Source organism: Pinus tabuliformis, chromosome 4_2 (assembly GCF_031772625.1).
Source record: "Pinus tabuliformis cultivar Carrire ecotype Pingquan chromosome 4_2, CPIR1, whole genome shotgun sequence".
NCBI classification, from domain to species: domain Eukaryota; kingdom Viridiplantae; phylum Streptophyta; class Pinopsida; order Pinales; family Pinaceae; genus Pinus; species Pinus tabuliformis.
The window spans coordinates 688,436,618-688,460,261 of NC_142304.1; the positions used below are offsets into that span (position 1 = coordinate 688,436,618).

At 39.4% G+C, this 23,644-nt stretch overlaps 1 protein-coding gene across 1 annotated transcript in view; it reads right to left on the bottom strand.

Annotated features, from left to right (window-relative positions):
* Positions 1-23,644, bottom strand: part of LOC149171324 (vesicle-fusing ATPase-like) — a 492,059-nt gene that overhangs the window by 165,021 nt on the left and 303,394 nt on the right. Inside the window, exon 12 of the mRNA XM_089424048.1 lies at positions 21,416-21,549. Within this exon, the coding sequence (XP_089280174.1) occupies positions 21,416-21,549 (134 nt within the window). The remainder of the gene's footprint in view (positions 1-21,415; positions 21,550-23,644) is intronic.

The following is a 23,644-nucleotide window of genomic DNA, read 5'->3' on the forward strand; positions in this document are numbered from 1 at the left end:
AGAGTTAGGTCTCCTCTATATAGTCATTCAATTGTGTTTAGAGGGCTGCATTAGTCCTCCTATTTTCTGCGGCTAGGGCATAACAAGACCCTCATTCCTCTACGTTTAGATGACTTCTCCTAGGACAACACTTAGGGCATTTAAGGGCAGCATCTTAGAGTCTCTTATAGACCTGCATTCAACCTCTCCTAGTTGTGTTTCCGTGACTGCATTTGACTGTAAATTAGGGCAGCATAGACACTCCTAGAAGACCCTTTCTCCTCCACGTCTAGGGCTGCTCCTTAACTGTAATTAGGGCTCTCCATGGCAACGTATAAGAAGCTGTGTATAAGACTCCTCCATGACGGCGTTAGGGCCTAGGGCATCTCTTCTAGGGCAACGTATAGCCTTTACTTCCATGGCTGTGATTTGATCTTCATTAGGACAACGTATTAGACTAGGGCACTCCCTCTAGATCTCTCTTTCATAAAACCCAAAACAAAATGAAGAGAGAGATCACAAGAGTGTGAGTAAGCCCAAATGACTTGAGGACCTCTTCTATTTATACCTAAGTTGCAGGAAACGTGGCCCTAGGGGTCGTTTCCCCAGGGCAAACGAAACGAAACGCGTTTCCCCGTACCGTACGGCCTGGAAACGCGTTTCCAGCCGTACGGCCACGTTTCCGTTTCGGGAAACGTGGCCGTACGGCCGGAAACGCGTTTCCAGGCCGTACGGGCCACGTTTCCCCAAAAAAACAGTTGTTTTTTAATTTTATTTTTTTTAATTTGTTTTTATATTTTTTGAGGGTTTCCAGGATGTTCTAGAATTTAGGGATATGCAATTCATGGTAATGTTAAATTCTTAAAGTAAAAGGATGAAAAATGAAAAATAAAGGAGAATATCACTTTTACTTAAATTTTTAACATTACCATGAAATGACTCAGGATGTTTGAGAGTGGTTTCGCCCTCATTGGATTTCATATGGAGAAAGTAGAATTTTAGATCTCACTCAAAATCCAGCAGACTTGTTTGTTTTTCAGGATTTCAGGATTGGAGGGATTGCAATGTTTCCATTGGATTTTATCATGTACTAGGGTATGGAACTTGTATTTAATCAAGAGAACCAAGCCCTCTATGCAGGGGAAACTCCCAATAATCAAGATCATGTAGGGTACTAGGGTATGAAACGTGTATTTAATCAAGTCAGCACTAAGGTTGTTCGACTATGTAGGAGGAGACTCCCAATACAATAGTGGTCCTTCTAAAGAATGGGATGTGGATGCAGAAAATCTTGATTTGGATCTCTCTCTTGCAGCCTTATAGTCTTTATTGTACTTGCAGCCTCATATATTAATATAAATAAAGGTTGATTTTGAGATTTGGATATATAATAAAGGTTGCTTTTGGATATTCTGATATTTTTATTTTCATTATGTGATCATTCATGAGTAAATGTGATGTAAATTAAATCGTAATGTTTAAGTGTAATAAATTATAATGTATCATTTATGCTTTATGATTGCACATATATATATATATATATATATATATTTATATTTAAATATTTTCAATATATATATATATATATATATTCGCGTTTCCCCGTTTCCAAAATTTGGGGAGGTCGCGTTTCGTATCGCTTCCTGTTTCGGAAACTCGTACCCGTTTCCCCGTTTCGTGCAACTTAGATTTATACTAAAACGTTGAGCACATGAGGGGCTTATTTGGTTGCTGGTTGACCTTGACGAATTGTCCCATAACACAAATAAATTCATATCTCCATGAATACTTATCGGAATCGGATGTTCTTTAGATCAATCCTACACCTCTCGATGAGAGGGATCCAACAAAAATCGCAGTTGCCACTAATAAGATGACCCACATGGAGTTTGGCCTAGGTTGCCGATTTTAACAATCTTTAAGTCTAGGAAGCCCCTTGTCAAGGCATATCCTCCAACCCTAGGCCAATGTATCCTCATAGCCTTTTTTAGAGAGCCCATCACCTTGCTTCTCAAGCAAGCTATTTAATTAAGTCTCTCTTGTGATTAGGCTTTAGGAATCACTCCTTATTTGATCATTGATCCATTCATCATTGTGATTCCTCTTATATCGGGTCTCCTCCCATCCATGAAAGCCCATAAAGAGCAAGGAGCCTTAGTTGAGGTGCCATTAGGCTATCGCTCCATTGTTGCCCCTTGACCTAGTAGCTGCTCTATAGGATCCCCTCCTAGGACCCTTGCTAGTTTGAGTAGTAACAGAGCCAAGACATGATCGTTGGATAGCAACTAAACACATCTTAAGATATCTCCATTGGACCATACATAATCGCTTGAAATACGTTGCAGGTAGTAAGATTTAGTTATTGAGCTACACAGATTCAGATTGGGCAGGGAAAATGTAATACAGGTGGTTGTTTTTGTTTGGGATCTGTTGCTGCCTCGCTTTCACACCTAGGTTGATGTGGGAAAAATCCTCAACCTCACAAGGTGTGACTTGTTGGCAACCTAAGAGAAGGGGTTGTCACCTATTCCCAACCTCTCCGTTAAAGCTCTTTCCTAGTTAAAGCCAATGTTTTACAACTCGGACTCGGACTCGGACTCGGCCGAGGATCGACTCCGACTCGGACTCCGACTCGGTAATGACTCGGCCGGCTCGATTTCAATGACTCGGTCGTTGTAAAAAATACATTAAATATTTATTTTTTTTATAAAAAAACATAATTTTAAATATTTTAAACATAATTCTAAAGATTTTCATTCAAGTTTCCAAACACACAACATTATAATATACATGGAAGACAACATATGATCAAAGTAGGCTCATGAACCAATCCATTATATCAAAATGGTACGGTGGTACCCAATGGCAATAGTAAATACATAGTCAACTGTAGTCTGTCATACATGATCAAAGACTCAAGAGTCAAAACAAAATACAAATAACCAAGGAGGCTAGTAGCTACTGCCAGAGGAGCCAAGATCATCTCGACCAATCTCTGGATCATCATCATCAGAGTCAACTGTCAGACAAGGGGCCCCATCAATGACCAGTACTGGCTACTGCTAGAGTTGCCAACATCATCTAGCTCAGTGTTACTTGGGAGCAGGAGCGGAAGTGGGGAGCGAGAGCGAAAACGGGAGCAGAAGCGACATTTTCAGAAGCTCCAGGTTTGAGAGCGAATCCCAGAGGAGTTCAACAACCAATGTCACCAACATCAAGGTACACAGAGGGATTGGTGCTCTTGATTAAATACGAGTTCCATACCCTAATACATGACAAAATTCAATGGAAACATTGCAATCCTCCAATCCTAAAACCCTGAAAAAATGATAAGTCTGCTGGATTTTGAATGAAATCTAAAATTCTACTTTCTCCATATGAAATCCAATGAGGCTAGAACCACTCTTAAACATCCTGAGTCATTTCATGGTAATGTTAAAAATTTAAGTAAAAGGATGAAAATGAAGATTAAGGAGAATGTCACTTTTACTTTAAGAATTTAACATTACCATGAAATTTGAACATCATATCAATGCTAGGAGAGGGGAATGGACCCCAAATAGCACTTAACCAATTTAGAAAACACCTTGGAGTCCCCAACAATCAGCCAAATGTTAAAAAGTTAAAAAAAAAATAGAAAAATCGTTGTTTCTTTGGGTGACTGGCTGAATTTAATGACTCGGCCGAGTAGATGTGCAAAACGGCCGGGTTGACCGAGTCATGACTGATCGGCCGAGTCATGCAATAACTCGGCCGAGTCAGTCATGACTCGGCCTCCCGGACTGGTTTTTCTACCGGGTCACTCCTCAAGGCTTCAACTCGGTTCGACTCGGCCGTTTCGGTTTCGAAACGGCCGGTTTGTAAAACAATGGTTAAAGCTAAGGGGGGTCGTCCCTAAGTGAAGGTTAAAAGAAAATGTGAGTTTTCTAGGAGTTTAAGGTTAGTGGAACTACTTCAAGATATAAGCAAACTTGTGAATTTATGAGCAATATAAAGATGTATATTCAATGATAATCGATGCAACATTGAAGAGACAAGAATGTAAATCAATGCACTGTAAATAATTGCTCAAAATGAAATAATCAAGTACTTGCTCAAATAGATATTCAAAGTAAAATGACAAGTAGTCCTGCAACATACAAATGGAACATTATGCTTGTAAGGAAATGCTCAAGTAAAAGACAATATCATATAAGCATAAACATCAAGCACATATAATAGCAATTTGACAAGTAAAGTGAAGACAACAAGATGAAAATCTACACTACTTGCAATATGCTACTTGAATGAAAATAACTTGTAAATGAGATTTCAATGGACCAAAGTATTACTTGCAAAAGTAGATGTTGTACTTACTAAATGAAATACTGAACAACAAAAGATCATAACTTCAATAGATGCCCTAGGAGACCTCTAGGTTAGGGCTTAGGAAAAGAGGAAAGGAGGTGAAAAAGATATTCTTTAGAGTGATCACCAAGGATAGGATCAGTGCCTAGCCTATTGGAAGAATGGAGTCAATGTGCTTTAAACCTTTGGAGATCTTTAACCCAATCAAGGAGTCCTAGCAACTTCGCATGGCCCTAAAGGCAACAACTAGGTTACCAAAGGAATTTATACTTCTTGTTTCAGCAATTTGATGACTTCTCAAGGCAATTATGGAGATAATGTACCCCTAGGAACATTCATTCACTATACCCAAACATGTAACATATGCAATTCCCTCACAAGATCAATATTTGACTAATTCGCATTAAATTAGGGAAAATTTTCAGATTTCATGAGCGAAAAATCCATACATTATACATGTATATCATAAAGAGAGAAAAATAGATAATGAAAAGCACTTACAAGTATAGCGAGTATATCCAATCATCAATTTAAGAAAAAATCGAAGCTCCAAGACCAAGAAAAGATATTCCAAACATCAAAATGCATCAATGATTCTCCAATTCATCCTCAAATAGGTGTAGCAAAATTCTCAAGAGAGAAAGAGATACAAATCCAAGTGATGATGAGGAATAGAATGTGTTAGCTCTCTGTAATTTTCCCTAGGCTGAGGAGAGAAATTTCAGAGGTGACCACAAAACCACTTGTAAGCTAGAATCTAGCCCTTCTAGCTTTAGAGAGGGCTCTCTCTGTCTAGGAAGTTCAATTTATCAAATGTTAGGCTAGGTATAGTGCTCAGTAGGGTATGAATTTTAAAGGTTTTCTGGTAGGAAAGGAGACAAATCCATTGGGCATACGATCATGTCTACCTGATTATGTTTCTAGTGATGAAATGAAGAGAAAATGGAGATTCCACAGGGGCGAGGTAGGTAGTCTCTTTAGAGCTTTTTAGTCTGAGTTCATTGTAGGAGGGTGAGTGAAGAAAAAATGGAAAATGACAAAAGAGCATCAAGCATCAAGATGAATTCTAACTGTCATTTTAGCAGAAAACATAGATGTCTAAAAAACTAAAGCAGAGCATTGTTTAGAGTGAATTCTGAATCAAATCATTTTTTAACTAAACAAGAAGATATACATTCAAAGCATGATTTGTCATAGAAGATAACTTACAAAGAAAGGAAGCACATCTCCAAAGAAAACTAACTCAAGAATCCCTACAAATTCCACCTTTGTATTTCATTCACTGTAAAAATATCTCAAAAATAAGTGCAATACAATGTCTCTTTCTCCTTAACCTGACCAACCCTTTTTTCCTTTACAATCATATCATAAATAGGCCAAAATGAGTCAGTTCCCACCTCTAGGGGTCGAATTCCTCATTAAGATTTCAGTTTCTAACTTCTGCAATGAAAATAGAACTGATTGTTAAAGACTAGAAACTGCTTAACTAGATCTTTTCTAAGCAAATTACATTAATTTCTCGGCCCCAAATCTAGCTTGTGAGTCACTAAATGCTTTATTACAAATTTACAATTACTAAGACCATAAAAACAAATTACAGCAAGTTTTGACTAGGTTAACTCGGTCAAAACGTTGACTATGTGAAAGCACAACGTCAGAGCTGCGTAACCTCCTAGTTCAGCAAAAACGCAGCAAAGAAGCACATCAACTAATATTTTTTGAATATTTCCTAAACGATAAGCTAGATTGAGCTGATTTTTTGACAGCAAGTTAATATCATTATACCCCTTCTACACAAATATTTGAGCTAGATCCGACTCACGGATCTCGAGAAAATCCAAAAATGGTTGTAGATGATGATGGCTCATTTCTTGAAAATCGTGAAACATTGCCCTGAAATTAAGTGGGCTTATTCATCTCACCCCATGCATCTACTGTAAAAATTTCATGGCAAATGGGTACAAGGTTTAAGAGATATGGTGAACATACAGTGACCGTGTGAAAGCACAACATAGAAGCGCATCGTTCCAAGCTTATACTATCTTTGGCCATCCTATGAACTACTGAAGGTATTGGGCTGGTGTGAAATGGTCCATACAACATTTTAAACCTGTGAGAAAACTTCTAGGCCAACCACAAACCTTCAAACCCCAAAACTTCTTCTTGCAGCCAAGGCCCAAAAGTGCACCTTCATCCACATGACTTGACCAAACACTGACCTTCTGATTGAGCCAAATGTCTTGGAGAGAATCTTAACATTCAAAAGAACCACATCATGTCTTCATTTATGGACCAAATGCCAAAAACCATGATTTCTCCATCAAAATTGAGTGCCTTAGTAGAACCGAAGCACATAGAGAAAGCATAGCGAATTCAAAAAATGTAGCGATGGTGAAATTTGGTATCTTGCAGGTTTCTATGTTGTTTTCTTAGCTCATGCATGCAATTGGGTAATCACACAAAACCAAGGTACTTAATAAAATTGGAGTTTGCACTTGTGGGAGCGATTTGACCACCGCGTTGAGAAAAATGCAACACTGTGTGGAAATGCAACGATCCCCTGCCTCATTTGCGCGGCGACAAAAACGAGCAGACAACGAGCTCTGTGATGGGAAAAATGGAGAGCTGAGAGATCTTGTGTGCAGATAATGATGCAATTAACCTCCCAAGGGGGTTGAGAGAGAACTTGATGGCGATAATCATGATTTGAACTTGTATGATCAAAGAGAAACACTTGGCAAAAGCGCAGCAATTGTCCTCTTGACCGTTGTATTCTTGTTGATCTCATGACCAATCATGATTTGACATGTAAACTGACTCAAGACACCTACAATTTTGTGCCCATGATGACAAAGCATGGCAGCATAATCTTGCTCATGATTACTTGATGTAAGTTAACCCCTAGGCCTAGTTAACTTGACCCCTTGGGATTAAAAAGACTATCTTGTAACTCTTGACGCACTTGACATATTTACAATGGATAATAAAAAAATTATTCCACCTAAGAGCAAAAGCTTGATCTTCCACAAGATCATAGCCACACTTTATACTTTTGACAAAAATTATTTTTTGACTACTATGACTATAGGATACTAACAAAACGATCCTCTCATCAATATATATCATCCTCTCAAGGTTCGATTTGCCTAATGATGCCCCTAATAATCAAATAATGTGCAAAATAACATTACTTGGTGACAAGCCCAACAAGATAGCTCCATAACATGAAAAATAAGCCTCTCAAGAGGGCCAAAATGATAAATAAGTAGCTAGGAGGGCCATTGAAAGGCCAAGTGGAGTCCAATATGTGCCAAAATGAGTGGAAGGGCTCCAAATATAGTGATAAAGGGGGTGGCCCCTTGATCTCCAAGCAAATGACCTATGGTGCTCCCAAGTGGTTGTGGGGGCACAAAAACATCCTCATGGGTCTCCAAGTAGATCAATCAAGCCTGTATCCCATATGTAAGGGTTGGAACAATGATGCAAGCCCTCCCTTTGTCTCCCATGGTGAGACACAACCCCATCTGGGCCCTAGATCAACTGCCAAGTGTGTGGTGCAAGTGTGTAGCTAGTTGGGCAAAGTGGTCTAGGTGCATCATCATCATCATCAAATAGGTGGAACACGAGCGAGCGATGGATGGTATTAAAGGAGCCCATGGCGTGGCTATTTGCTCTCTGCTATAGTGGAGGCCCATGGATCTCAATGCACACTCTACAAATGTGAAGATTTCTGAATATAACACATCAAAAATCCCTATTGCAATATCTGGTTTATTATCTCCTACTTGTTATTTACATTAACAAGTTATTTAATAATACAAACATCGAAATTAACACAATTGCAACCTTCACAAACATACAGATCAGAAACTGAAATAAACTGAAACAACACAAGGGACACCGTTACTTTTGGACAAATCTCCCTGGAAAAACCCAATGAGGAAAAATCGGTGCAGCATATAGAGGGTTTTATTATTAAGCAGATTATGAATACAACTAGGGTGCCAGAAATGGCTCACCCTTCAGAGAATTTCCTTGGCAACAATACCTCTATCCAGAGACAGATATTCCGGAAAATCAGCAGCCGGATGAACAATCCTATAGTGACTGTGGTTGTTCCTTGTGTTGGACAGCGAACGCTGCTCCACACACTCCTCTGGAATTGTGTCACCCTCTTCAGAACTACATCACCCTCTCCCGGCTAATCTACTCTTAGTCTGCCTCACAGACTTCCTCAGTGCAGCCTCTGAAGCTCTCTACGTCAACTACGTCAGCCTCTATGGCCTCTGCGTCAGCTTCTTTGGCCCTCTGCGTCCTCTACACTGGCTTCCTTAGCCTTTGTGTCAACCCTTGTTGCCTCTGCGTCAACCTTCCCAGGCTTTTCACTACCTCTTCCGGCACTCTATTGCTTCTCTAATATGTATTCCTCAGCCTCCTGCCAAGTTGCCCCTCATTGCAACTGATCACTTGTTTGATTTCCTCAGCAAACCTCGCCCCAAAAAATCGAACTGACTGATCTCTCTTGGTGTCTTGGTGTGTCTCTAACTGACCCTCAAGCCTCCTCTTATACTTTTCCTATTGACGATTCAACGGCCGAGATTAAGTCCCTAATTAGATCTGGCTTGATCCTCGTTATTTAGAACTTTCTCACCCATATTATATTAATACTCATTAATATTTTAATTTTCCTAAATTTATACTTAGGAACCCCATTAAAAATATTAATTGTTTTAATATCTCTCCATCTGTGTGGAATTTCCCCAAATGATTTATAGTTCTTGGAGATCTCATGTGCCTTAGCCTCTCCACCAATTTTCATGACTAGAGCACACCCGATGCTACCAAAACTCAACACTCCCTCTTAGCGAGGAATGTGCTCTAGTAATGCTTCACCATAGAAACATCACACTGATACTCTACATCAGTACCTGTGTTGATGCTTGGCCTGCTACCTCACATCTACTGCACTGTTGCTTCCTGTACTGCTGCCCATGACACTGCCACTGATACTGCTACATCTGTACTGCAGCTCCCTCTCAACATGCTACATCATGTTGCCCATAGCACTGCCACTACTAACTGTTGCACTGCAACTTAGTTACCGAGAAGTAAGTAACTGACTTCTCCCAACCACTGACATCCCGGTCAGTCTGGAAGCCTCATGGTGTTGAAGTTGCCTCTGCTGCTAACCCGTGCTCCCTCTGCTGCCATTTCGCTGTTGCAACCTTTTTTGTGCCTCTTGCACTTTGCGACCTCTACTGCGCTACTACAAATTTCTCCACTCTAGCCCTACCTTGCTGCTCCACCACACTTTGCTCCACCCAACACCTTTCATCATGCTACTGTTGTTAAGGGCACCCGTAGCAAGATTTGATCCAAGAGTTTAGTCACCTCAAGGATCCTTCCCCTGCATGTAATCCTCCTGACTACAACTCGATGTCACCCCACCTCTTCTCTAGAGGTGCATGAGCACTCATGACACAATCGTCATCAGTCTCGACATCCTTCTCCGCCTTTGCTGGAGTTGCATTTGAGTCGAAAGCTTCTCCCCTGCCTTTCTTCCTGGGGCACTGAGATGCATAATGTCCAAGCTCCCCACAATTGAAGCACTTGACCTTGGAGATGTCCTTCTTCTTCCCCTTTCCTTGTTGTCCCGCAGATGCTAGAACTGCATCCTCCTCCTCTTTCATGATTCGAACTCCCTTACCACTACTCCCTGCCTTGGTCAACCTCCTGATCTCTTCATGTCAAAGAGTTGCCCACATCTCTTCCCAACTAGGGAGAGTCGCTATGCCCAAGATGCTTTCGAGTTTGGACAAACGTCTCCCAGTCCTCGGAAACTGCATTTAGAGTAGTCTTGACCATAAACTCTGGATCCAGTGTAGACCCCACGAAAGTAAGTTGGTCGCGAATTATTTGCAACCTGAGGAGGAAGTGATTTATCTCCTCTCCTTTCTGCATCTGATATGACCTCAGCTGATTCTCCAATAACATCTTCCGCTACATAGAAGAGCCCTGGTATAAGGTGGTCAGCGTCTGCCACATCTCATTTGTTGTGTTCTTCTCAGCAATATGTGGTACGACATGATCCTTGACCCCATCTAGGATCATGCATTTCGCCTTTTCCATGGCCTCCTCATACTTCTCATTTGCATTCGGGTCAACTGGGACAGCTACGGTTTTCAAGGCATAGTCCTTGATGTGATGTTTCTCTGGGATTGACAGGATCCTGGCCTTCCAGATGACAAAATTGGAAGCCTCGTCCAATCTGTCATGATCCCTCAATCTATTCACTGCCATCTCTGCTCTTCTTCTAGACTCCCTCTGAGTCTTGACTTCCCTCCTGGAAATCTGCCAACTATCGAATCACTCCTCTCCAATACCCCTTTGCTGCTGAACTTGGATCTGGATTTCTTGGCCAGAAATCCGTCGAGGTAGTGCTTCCCTCTACCTTGGTTCCATGTCCTTACACACTGTTTTAAACAGACAGAAACAACGTCCCACCAACTCCTCAAACCACAATCTGCACAGCTCCCTTAGCCCTGGAAACTGAAGGATCTGAGCCCTTTTGGCTTTGCCCAATCACAATGAGAGTTGGATTAGCTCCTCCTTACCTCAGCGTCAACGCTTCCTGGTTGAGAAAGATGACAGGGCACTACGTAGGCCTGATCTGCCTCTACGCTGGCTCTTCTCCTGGCTCAAAATGTTGATGCAGACACTGCGTGAGCCTCTGTGTCAGCCTCTTAGCACTGCATCATTCATCTTGCCTCTTCAGCTCTGGAACAGCGATGTCTCTCAAGACAGTTGCAAATACTCAGATTTCTTCTGCTGGTGTCTTCAGTGCTCCTTGATCTGCAATCGCTTTGATACCATGTGAAAATTTTTGAATCTAACACATGAGAAACCCCTACTGCAATATTTGGTTTATTATCTCCTAATTGTTATTTACATTTACAAGCTATTTAATAATATAAACATTGAAATAAACACAATTGCAGTCTTCACAAACATACAGATCAGCAACTAAAATAAACTCGGACAACACAAGGGACACCGTTATTTTTGGACAATCGTCCCCGGAAAAAACCCAATGCGAGAAAACCAGTGCAGCATATAGAGAGTTTTATTATTAAGCAGATTTTGAATACAACTAGGGTGCCAGAAATGGCTCACCCTTGAGATAATTTCCTGGCAGCAATACCTCTATCCGGAGACAGATATTCCGGCAAATCAACAGCCAGATGAACAATCCTACAGTGATTGTGGTTGTTCCTTGTGTTGGACAGCGAAAGTTGCTCCACGCACTCCTCTGGAATTGCATAACCATCTTCAGAATTGCATCACCCTCTCCCAGCTAATCTGCTCTCAATTTGCCTCATAGACTTCCTCAACGCAGCCTCTAAAGCTCTCTACGTCAACTGCGTCAGCCTCGATGGCCTCTGCGTCAGCGTCTTTGGCCCTCTGCGTCCTCTGCACTAGCCTCCTTAGCCTCTGTGTCAACCCTTATTGCCTCTGCGCCAGCCTTCCTAGGCTCTGCGCTGCCTCTTTCGGCACTCCGTTGCCTCTCTGATATGTATTCCTCGACCTCCTACTGAGCTGCCCCTCACTGCAACTGATCACTTGTTCGATTTCCTCAGCAAACCTCACCCCAGAAAATCGAACTGACTGGTCTCTCTTGGTGTCTTGGTGTGTCTCTAACTAACCCTCAAGCCTCCTCTTATACTTTTCCCGTTGACGATTCAACGTCCGAGATTAAGTCCCTAATTAGATATGGCTTGATCCTCGTTATTTAGAACTTTCTCACCCATATTATATTAATACTCATTAATATTTTAATTTTCCTAAGTTTATACTTAGGAACCCCATTAAAAATATTAATTATTTTAATATCTCTATGTTGACCACTACCGGTCAATTACCCATGCAGTACCCCCCCCTTTTCTTTGCAAAAAGGGGTAGCACCTGATCGACGTGTCCGTGCCATCCTGCAGTCATCAGCAGCTTGATCAATTTAATTGTAAACCCAGTCTGCATGTATGAATTGTAAATAATCTTAGCAGATATGAGTCGTTTATGTAAAATTGCCTAGGTGGACCTAACTTTCTAATGATAATCTACGTCCCGGAAGGTTTTTCGTCTCACCGATCCATGATCGGCAGAGTTTTCCTTCAGCCTGACCCCAAAGTCGGGATTGATTTTGTCATTAGAACTTTAGGAGAATCCTAGTGTGTTAATCTGCTAGATTATAGTTGTGTCGCAGAAACTGGGTGATTTATGAGGGTCTTTGATAAAGGGGTCTTCCCCCTTAAGATGTAAATTTTAAAAAGTCATGATGTAATGTGTCTTGAGGGTTGGAAAATGTTTTAAATCCCCTCATGAGTCCTAAGTCCTAAGTCCTAGGTGATGTTTCCAAAGGCTTAGTTCGATGATCCATTTAAGAAAATAAATAAAATAATAAAGTAATAAAAAAAAAATTAAAAAATGAAATAAATAAAAAAATTATAAAATAAAGCAAAAACCCTAAATAATAAAATAATAATATTTTGAGTGAATGCATGCAAAATATTATTTTTAATAATAATTTAACAATTTCGACGGATGAGATTAAGAGATGTCTTGATCCTCATCGACGGTCGAGATCATTTCGACATGGATCACTCGAACTAGCCGTTGGGATCATTTCCTTTAAATAGGGTGCTAGGGGTCATTTCAGATCATTGGATCTGTGAGTCGTGTACTGAAGAAGCTCTCTTGTAATCTGTTTCTGGTTAATAAAAGAAGACTTTGGGGTCCAAATCTTGCTGGTGTTACTCTCTGGAAGTGCTGTGAGCTGTTTTAGTTTCTGCATATTTTATTTTTTCAGCCATTAATAGTAGCTTATTGTAGAGTATTGTGAGCACAGGTATCTTGTTCACTTGCTAGGGTTTGAGTGGTGTTAGGGTTTCTAAAGTAATGGCAGGTATCTCCATTACTTTTGGGATCTAGCAGCATTTTCGCCCTCTTTACTAATGGTTGTCTTGAGCTGTGCAGAAAACCCTTACTGAAGAAGATTGGTGGGCGTTTGGGGAAGTTCTCGACTGAACCAGCCAACTCCCGCAAGCATTTTTTTGCTGAGCCCAGTTGGATTTGATCCTGGGTCTATCATTCAGTTTATTTTTCCTAATTTGCATGAGAGATTTTCTGAAGTTCTTCATAGTGAAAATCTGAAATTTTTGTTCTTTAAAATATTTATGTTCTTATTGCTGAATCTGGCTGTTAAGGGGCCAAAATTTGTAAATTATTCGACTGATCTGGGGTTTCAAATTTTTGCTTTATACAGCGTTAATTAGGGTTTTCAGTTTTGGTTTTATGTATATATCATTTTTGGGTGATTTGGTCTATTTCAGGTTGCAAAATTGGTAGAAGCTTTCTCTAGATGCAGTGTTGATTGCTTGTTCATTTGCTTGACTGCCCGTCGAAGAATCAGGGCCCAGAAATCACGTATAGAAGGAAGCATATTTCGTTTCAAGGGTTCTGGCTGTCCTGTCACCCAAGTGAAAACATCCTATCTGCCAAAAATCTGTGCGTTTCCTCCTACGCCGTGGCTTTATAGCCGTCAAGAGAAAATTTCAAAGTACACGTGTGGCTGATTTTGACATGCTCAAGTGAAGAAAGGCAATAAAGGAGAATGCATTTACTGTATCCAGCACTAAAGGCTTCGAGTGAAACGGCGGATTAACCAGTTCTATTCGGATCAAGCTCTCAAAATACCCACGCGCCTCATTTAAATTTCTGTCGTTTTGGTTGCTGGCTTCGAGCAAATAGCGTAAAGTTCTGACGTAGTGGGCACACCGTGAAAACGTCAGACGAGCAGAAGGTTTCGGTGTGGGCATCAACAAAAAGTTGCCACTGCATTCACGCAAGGAACAGGCTCCTTAAGCCACCACCGTCTGTTGGAGTTAATTTCAGAGCCATATCCATTGGCAGGGACAAGTGAGGGTTCTGTATTGTATTTTGGCCTGCGCTGGAACCCGTATTGAGCTATAGGTTTTCTCTGAAACTCAGAGGAACTGATCTCGAGCTTTCGAATTTTTGAAACTAGCGGCAAAGACACTGCAATTTACATGTGGCAGAAGCTTCAGATTCTGATTATGCTAGTGTCGACTTTAGCAAAGTCTTACAGTGTGGGATTTGGTATTCGTTTAGAAACATCAGAGTTGATAGACAGAACAAAGGTATTTCATTGCATGATCAGCGTAGCCGATATCGAGAATCCGTAATCCAACCATGAACTTATTCGAACAAGTTGTTGTGTCATAACGGAGGCCGATTGATATATGTAGTTGGAAGCCCGTGAAGCCATATTATTTCGTGGAGGGCCGAAAGGCCAGCCAGTCATCTCCGCCGACAGAAGAAACTGCTAAACGCATCGAAAGGGAGCACGTTCACCCTGTGGATTGCGCGTTAAAGGCATTCGGCATTGACTAAAACTTATTCACGTCAAACATTTTTCTCCAGGTAAAATTCGATTTATACGAAAGGGCATCTTCAGGTAAGTTTCCTTTCCATCAATCGCCGCCATTGAAGTATCATGCTACGCCACATTAATCCGAGTTACGCATAGCCGTATAGCGTTTTATTAGATGCGTTTCGATTTCAGGCTGCGTGGTTATGTTTAGGATTAGGGTTTCTAGTTAGCGTTTAGTCATAGTTAAAATGTGTCTTTGTAGATTTTATTTTCATTTTAAATAGTTTTTATTTTTATTTTTTATTAAATATAAAATCAAATAAAAAAGGGAAATAAATGAAAGTTTTTTATATATTTTGATAGTTCTTTTTTTTTAGAAATTTAAATTTTTTATTTTTTTAGAATTTAAAAAAAAAAAAATCTAAGTTTAGGAATTTAATTTTTGATTTAGTTTATCAAATAGTTAGATTTAAAAAAAAAAAATTGTGGAAAATTTCCTTGTTTGCCAGATCCAGTTGTTCTCGGGAAATATCACACTGAGATTCAAAATTTGGAATAAATGCTTATTTTAGACAGGTCTGCACATGAATGATCATCTTAAAGATTAGCTGTATCTGGTTAATGATTCATGATTTTGCAAGGCATTCATCTCTTCAAAATTTAAAATCACTGGATATCGTTATTGAAGCTCTGGTCATTATAAGAACTCTGTGTATTTATCGAATATCCTGCATCTGTTCTAGTCATTTAATGATAAATGATTGCTACACGTGGTTTACATTTCCGAAATATTTACTAAGTGATCATTTAAAATTCAAACCCATAAGGCACTGGTCTTTAAACTTTTAAATCCATCTAGTGCTTATCATATCGTGTCTCGTGTCTCCCAGCCCAACTGTTTGGCAGTTGGCCTTCATCATCTCATAGGGTCTACCCCCCTTAGCCGCGGGAGACAGGCTTAAACAGAGGGATCAGGGATCAGAGTGACAGCCCCCAGTCTGAGCGTTGTCGTGTCAATCCGCGCGACAACACTCTCCATCCGGATGGAATTTCCCCAAACGATTTTTGGGTCTTGGAGATCTCATGTGCCTTAGCCTCTCCACCAATTTTCATGGCTAGAGCACATCTGATGCTACCAAAATTCAACAACAAATGCCAGTATGACCCTTTAGAGGGCTTCGACCCCATATAGGGAGACCAAACCCCAAGATGAAGACCCACCCGCAATCCTATATAAGATCCAATGCATCTCCTCACCTTCCTGTACAACAAATCATCAATGTAATTGAGTAAATGAGCTTACAAATCATGGAACCAAGTGGACACTTCATAGTGGCATGCCCTTCCATAATGGGCGTTAGAGTGTACAAGTGTCTCCAAGTTCAAGAAGGATGTTAACCAAGGACCCTATTAAGTGGTTTCAACCTCTGAGGGAATGACATGTCCATGGTACATCCATCAAGTGGCAAGTGTCATGTGATATGATGATGGAACAGAGTGGAGCATCAGGGGAAGGCTCCAAGCCAAATGCCATATTACAAGGGTAACTAAGATAAGGGAAGCCCACACTTGGGTGTATAAATGTAGGAGGGAGCAATTGTGGTACATGAGTTACCCTGACGTTTGCTTTTCCACCCTTCTTGATATGCTTTTTGTCTTTTATTGATTTTTCTTTTAAAATTTCTCAGGGGCCCAGGGTACGAGAGCATGATGTGTAAGATATAATAGTGAATACCCCTTAAGGTTGGGTATTTCATCACCCACCAAGGGTGGGGATGATCACGGGTTCCTTAACGATGCAGGGGCCAATATAAGGGGGCCCTAGGAACTAGGGTGATGGCCATATGGGGGTAGAGCTCATGTTTGATTTTTGCCCACGTGTTAAATTTGGATGTCTCGGCCATCTTTTGCATTTTATGGTACATTTCTTGTTGAGAGTGGCCAAATTATGCTTTTTACTTTCTTTTTAGCTGCATCAACCTTTGAGGCATCATTCCAGGCCCAGACCAAAGAGTGGACAAGGGGAGGGGGTAGGCTAACTCCTTGTGGACCCAATGGACAAATGTGAACCTAGATGGGAAATATGTGAAAAGGGGTTATAATGAGCGGAGGGCAGTGATGTATGTGGTGTTGGGAAGTGGGACCACGCAACCAACATCGAGATTTCCCATATAGTGGCATTCCTAAAGCTAGTAGCCCATAAAGGAGATCCCACGGGACTAGGATACAAGGTTAACCACCAAATTGGACAAGAGGACAAGAGTACAAACCAAGCCCATTCTTTCTGTCGAATCCACCCATTAATCCATGTTCAGAGGTGTCCATGATAAGTATGCAAAGGTACCCAACTACATAATGAAAATCCATACCTTCAGGGTTAGAAAGCCCACCTTCAAACATACGATTATAACATATGGGTGAGGGTCCATAATGGTTGGTTGAGGTGGCAGAGATGGTGGCACATTGAACTATCAGGTGGCTACAAGGGGTTGTTGGTTGTTGGTTGAGGACCATCTAGAAGAAAAATTTATCCAATGGGTGTCACCCACAGGTGGTGGGTAACAGGCCCCACAACTACAATTTGCCAAGAAAAATATGCAAACTGGAGAGAGAGAGAGATCCTCCACACGTGCGAGCTAGATAGAGAGAGAAAGAAATGAATCCATCCTTCTTTTTGTCCTCCTTGTCCTTTGCTTGGATGCCCATAAGATTCTTGCTTGAGAGAGATCGAATTGTTGCTTGGAGGAGGAGGTTGAACTGCTTTATATAGTGACTTGCTGGGTTGAATGGGTGTCTCTTCTGCATTGACGAACATGACTTGGAGGGAGGTCAACTTGACTACTTTTGGAGCCAAACATTCAATTTCGAAAAATCAATTTTTTCTCTTTCAAAAAGTCCATAAGAACATGACTCAAAATAACTTTTTTTTTTCTGACTCTAGCACGAAGAACATGTGTTGCATTAACTAATATAAATACATCAAGGGCCAAAATATACATCATGAAAACTGACCATAGTTACAAAATTCAACACATAGATGAGAAAACTTTGCATATTTTGACTCTATTCGTTTGGAATCATGGATTTAAATCTTAAAAATAGTTTTTCTCAATAAAAGTTAATTATTTCATGTATTTTTAAAGACTGATTCATTGAGATCTGACCAGTCTGGTTTTTTCAGTTCCAATTCAAAAAACGGTTTGATAGGTGGACCAATCCAATCACCTATTCTAGTTCGAATACTATGGTTGCAGCCAAGGAGAATACCTCCCGCGCTAAGAGGGAGTGTTGATTTTTTTGTCTAACATCAGGAGGCATTCCCGCATACCTAAGTTGGCCTAGAAGAATTAGGAAGAATTAAAATAGACATTTGATTTTTGAATGACAAGTCGATTGGGGAGGGTGACGGGACGTGTTCCTTGGGTTATTTCACCCCATTCAACTAATATAAATAGATGATGTGACCTTTCATTTTCTCCACCAACGAAGAGCAAGTGACAAATCTGAGCATGAAGAAGTCTCTTTTGGAGATCATCTTTCTATCTTTCTGTCTCTCTTGGCCATGGCCACACGTGTGAAGGAGTCTTTGACCGAGTTCTTGGACGAGTTTGACCAACATTCTTGGACAGTCTCACAAGTGAACAAAAGGCTGAATTTGACCACGGCAGTTGACCAAGTTTGACTATTTGACCGAGCTTATTTGGCTACAGTTTCACTGAAATCTGTATTGTAGTTGACCACAAGGTTCGCTGTAGGGACAAAATTTGACCTTAGGAAGGTTGACCACGCAAGTTGAATAGTGTTGAATTTCTGATATTTTGGTTGGTTTGACCAGTGTTGACTTGCTAAAGATTGATTAGTATTTTGACTTGGATTATTGGCACATATTTCTAGAAAAAATTGTTGATTTTGTAAACCTTGCTGAAGAATAATTTCTCCTAAAGAAAAGTTGTTGGGTTTTCTCCCAAGGTTGGGTTTCCCAAGGTAAAATTTGTTGTCTCTATTGTGCATGGTTGTCTTTCTATGATCTTTACTATTTTCGTTGCATTTACTGTTGAGATTTTCTGAAATGTAATTATTCAATGACAATAGTGGAATATACACTGGTTGGAAATCAGTAGGAAGTAATTATCTAGTAGAAAATTGTATTCTATTGTACATCATGTAGAAAATTCAACATCCACCAAACTACTAAGAGAACTCCAAAGACTAAGGGAAGAGCACTAAGCTAGCAAAAATTTGAGGTCAAGCATCCCCTAAGTAGGCTATCTCAATCTTGCAAATCCATCAAGGACTATCTCTCATGTGCCAATCCATCACAAACATCCAAGGGTTAGTCATACACCGTGTACCCTAAATATCATGAAGCATCCCAAGCATGATGTGAACACTTTTAGAGTAACCCCAAAAGTTAACAAATGGGGTAGAGAGCCTCTCCCTTCCATTCCATCAATCTTACATCTCATATACCCAATATCATGTCGTTCGCGCACTAGATGTTGGCTAGATATCACCCCATCCAAGATATGATTATTAAGATTTTATATTAACTACTCATAACCAACCCATGTTTAAACACGCCAACAAGTAAAAACCTCCAATAAAGCAAAATCTAGATTTCTAGGGCACAAACACTGAGATGGATAGATATACAAGGAAAACTACAGATACATTGGTTTTTTTTAAATATCGAATAAAATATAGTTGGGCATGATGTATATAAAAGAGGATACAAAATAGATGTAAAAACTTGTATTTAAGTGTGATAGTAATTCTAATCACATAAACTAGAGAATTTGGGTTAGCTATCAAAATAATCTTAAACAACCCATAAAAATGGGTTTCCATGCATTGACACATATGTATTCTTATGTAGTTGTGAATAATTATTACTTTTTGAGTGATGTTTGATAGATCTCTCCAAAGTTCAAACATCAGTCTACTAATAGATTTGCATATATGATGTACTACTTTTGGAAACATGGAGCTCTAGTTGATGCATGGTGCTCATTTGTTTAGTTGTTAGAACTGTCAGTAATGTTTGTGTATTTAACATATTTGTGTTATTTTCTTTCCTTGTTTTTTCCGTGCAGGCAATGATGATTTTGATTTGGATACAACACAAGAATCCATCCCAAAATATTTTTAGAAGGGTTCCCATACATATCTTGTATAAATCAAGGTTGTATCTCTGTATGCAGGTCCATGAAGGATCCAAGATACATCAACACATCCCTTTGAGAACTTTGTCATAAAATTACGCAATCCTCCCCATTAATCATTTACAAAGAATGAAGGCAATGAGTTCAAATTGCACCATACATTGATTTGGACTGACTTCTTTGCTAGGAAATGGCATTCTTTCTATTGACCTTTGAATAATCATGATAAGGATTTCCATCTTGCTTCAGCTCTGCTTCATCATCTTTCAAATAATCAAACCACTTGAAATCCTTGAGGCACCCGAATTGTTTGAAACATGGTATTCAAGTCAACAGGTCGCATATCTACAGTAGTTTAGATCCAAATACCAAAACCTTCTAAACACTAACTAAGTTGCATGATGCAAGGAAAAAGGTACAAGTTCCCAAAATGGGATGTGCTGGAAACCTAGCCCCCAAAATTTGATAACAGGGAAACCTATTATTAAAGAATACAAAAATACAAAGATTCCAAAGTTTACAATTCTTTGTAAATAGCACATCATCCTGAAAGAAAGAAAAAATTTCTAGAAGTTTCCTTTCTTTTTTACTAGTCGTTAAAGTCAATGTAGTGCCGAAGTATCATATCAAAGGTTCGGTAGTAAGTTTTGTTTTTTTCGGTGGGTCCTACTGTTCATTTTCCTTACTGAAACGTGTTTTATGGAAGCAGAAACAACTGCTTTAGAAGATAAAATGTGCTTGAAACCTGTCATGATGTTTCCGTTCATGTTTCCAAATCGTGAAATAGCAGAGGCAAGGTTTCTCCATGTTTCCAGTGCATTTGGTACACATTTCCTGGCATTTCAGGAGGTAGAAACTCGAAACAGATGGGGCTCAGGTATTTCCTGCAACAGAGCCTCAGCAAATGACATGAGACTTATGTGTGTCAACAGCACCCCACCATAAGAAGTACCAAGAGTAAAGATAGACTTAAAATCAGCTTTCAGTATTTGACAAATAACAGATGCATTTATGTGCAACAAGTCATGAATCTAACAAAATACTTCGGGAAACATGAATAAAAACAACAAATTTCAACATAATGAATTAATCATCATAAAATAAGAGCATTTGTTTCAAATAATACTACATGGAGACAGGATGATGAACTGAAAAATGAAATTCTTCACAAATAAATTTTTTATATCAAATCAAATGGGTTTATCTCTAGTGGTTGGAAAGAATGATTGCTATTCTCCCTACCCAGGTTCAATTCCCGCATGTGACATGTTAAGTTCATATATAATTGTAACAGATTTGAGCCTTCTTGTTGTACAGCCTTCAGCCTTGAAGAATATCTTACCCTTGCCTAGGGGTTAGAGGGTAGGATGGTTCATTACATGGATAAGAAACATTATATCAAAATAATGGAGATTTATAAATCAACAGTAACTAACTATTAAGCAAAATGCAAGTTAAAAAAAAAAACATCTTGACACACCGAGTTCTTCAAGGTTCACGTCAGCAGCAAGAAAAGAATTTTCTTTCATTTTGCTAGTGTGTATTCGAAAAATCTCTAGACGCCCTTTTTCATCAGGAAGGCCAATCTCTATTTGAATTTCCAAACGCCCTGGCCTGCATACAAAATAAGTATAAGACTCTCTAAACTTTCCAAACCTTTGGTTTGATGGGAAAATGACGAACCACATTGAACAGATTTAACACCATTATACATCACCATTAGTCATTCACTATAGAAAATATATCTTCCCAATATGCCATGAAACATTGATGGGATTGTCAAAGCAAGTCAAGATGCATGCTGAGGATGAAAGGCATCCAACAAACTCTTTAACAGTCTCCTCATGTAGACATGCCGATCTATTTTTCCTACTTTCTCCACAAAATAAAATAAAAACATAATTGAAGACTACGAGTAGTCTAGTATTATGAAATTCTTCTCATTGGTTCATGTTGAAAAAAATCAACTGATTTAAAATCGATGTTCCACCAAGTTTCTGGGATGGGGGAGCATGGGAGCAGAGAGATTCACCTGGTGGATGCGTGGAGGAAACCACAATTTTTGGGGAAATTCAGGGACGATAGGGGGACATTGGATACCTAGCATAAGGTTCCCCATCTAAAAATATAAAAACGATAATGATAATGATAGAATCCCAACAATAACAATTCATATCATGCAAATTCATCATTGCGCAATGTAAATACTAAACAGTACACAGTAAAATAGTACGCAATTCAAATTTGGAAATGATATAAACATGATTCAGATTAAGATTCAGTAATGAAATGCATTGACTCCTAAACCATAAATGAAACAGAAATAGTAAAATATTGATATACTGATCTAAATTCATCATTTTAGAATCCAATTAGCACTAAGAAAAATAGTAGATATTGAAGTCTGAAGTAGTCAATTGAAATTACTTAAACTCAAAAATAGTAAAGAGTGATAAGTCAAGGACACTGTCTGACTCTGAAGTCATCAGTGTCTTGAAATTACTCAAACTCAAAAATAGTAAAGAGGGATAAGTCAAGGACATTGTCTGACTCTCAAGTCATCAATGTCTAGAATCAAGACTCCAAAATTAAAACTGAAAATTAACAATGGGCAATGAATATTGAAAATAAAATGAGCATCAAGGAGTGAAAGTGAATAAAAGGTAAATGAAAGTGAAAGTGAGATTGGGGCATTGTATATATTGTTTTTATTTTTTTCATTTTTAAAGCCTTTATAGGCAAAATTTTGGGGGTGACGTCCAAAAGTCCCCCTTTTGCAGGGGGATGTTGAAAATTGTAACTAGGTTCAGCCTTCATAAAGACCTAATTGTAATCATTGTATATTCTTTATAAAGAAAGAAAAAGAAAGAAAGAGAAATTATATTTTATTTTTGGAGTATGGGTTTAATACTCAAGTTTGAGTCAAAAGCATGTTTTTCGTGCTTTTAGGTTTCTAGGTCTTTCTAGGATAAAGAATATTATTGGTCATGTGCCATAGTCCCATTTGGACTCTTTGTAATAAAGAAAAATATTATTTTGTCAAGAAAAAGCCACTTATAATCCCAAGACCAAGTCGACCCAAGGAGTAGATCAAGTAGGCCTTGAGGGAATTTGTCCCTCAAGGAAGGTTATATAAAAAAGAGAAGCTCGACTCATTTGGACACACAACAAGCACAAGTTCGATCTGCAATAGCAAAGTAGAAAGAGAGTAGTTGGAGGGACGAAGAAGAGTAGCAGAAGTTAAAATTTATCTACAGGTCATCTTCTCTTGTTTCACCCTAGGGTCTGCAAAGCTATCAGTTGCAAGGGGATGAAGTTCTGTTGCAGGGGGCAGAAATTCTGTGAAGCAGTTGCAGGAGGCCGAAGTTGCAACATCACAGTACTAGTATCGAAGTTCTGAAAGCTACCTTGAAGAAGATCTTGTTGGGGGCTAACTTGGTGCTTGGTAGGGTTGTTGGTTTTGGTCTTTGGGTCTTGGAAGTCTCTTTGTAAGTGGATTCTAAAGAAGAAGAGAAGCATTTTCTAGGTTTTCCCCTTGGAGGGGTTTTGTCCTGGCTTGGAGCCTATATCTTATGTACTTTGTCTTGTTGTGATCTTCATTTTTTTGGTAATTGCTTGATGAACAAATATCTAATAAAGTAATAAAAGGCCAACACTTATCACAAGTAATTATCAAGTTCAGGAAAATCATCTATAATACATAAGTCAC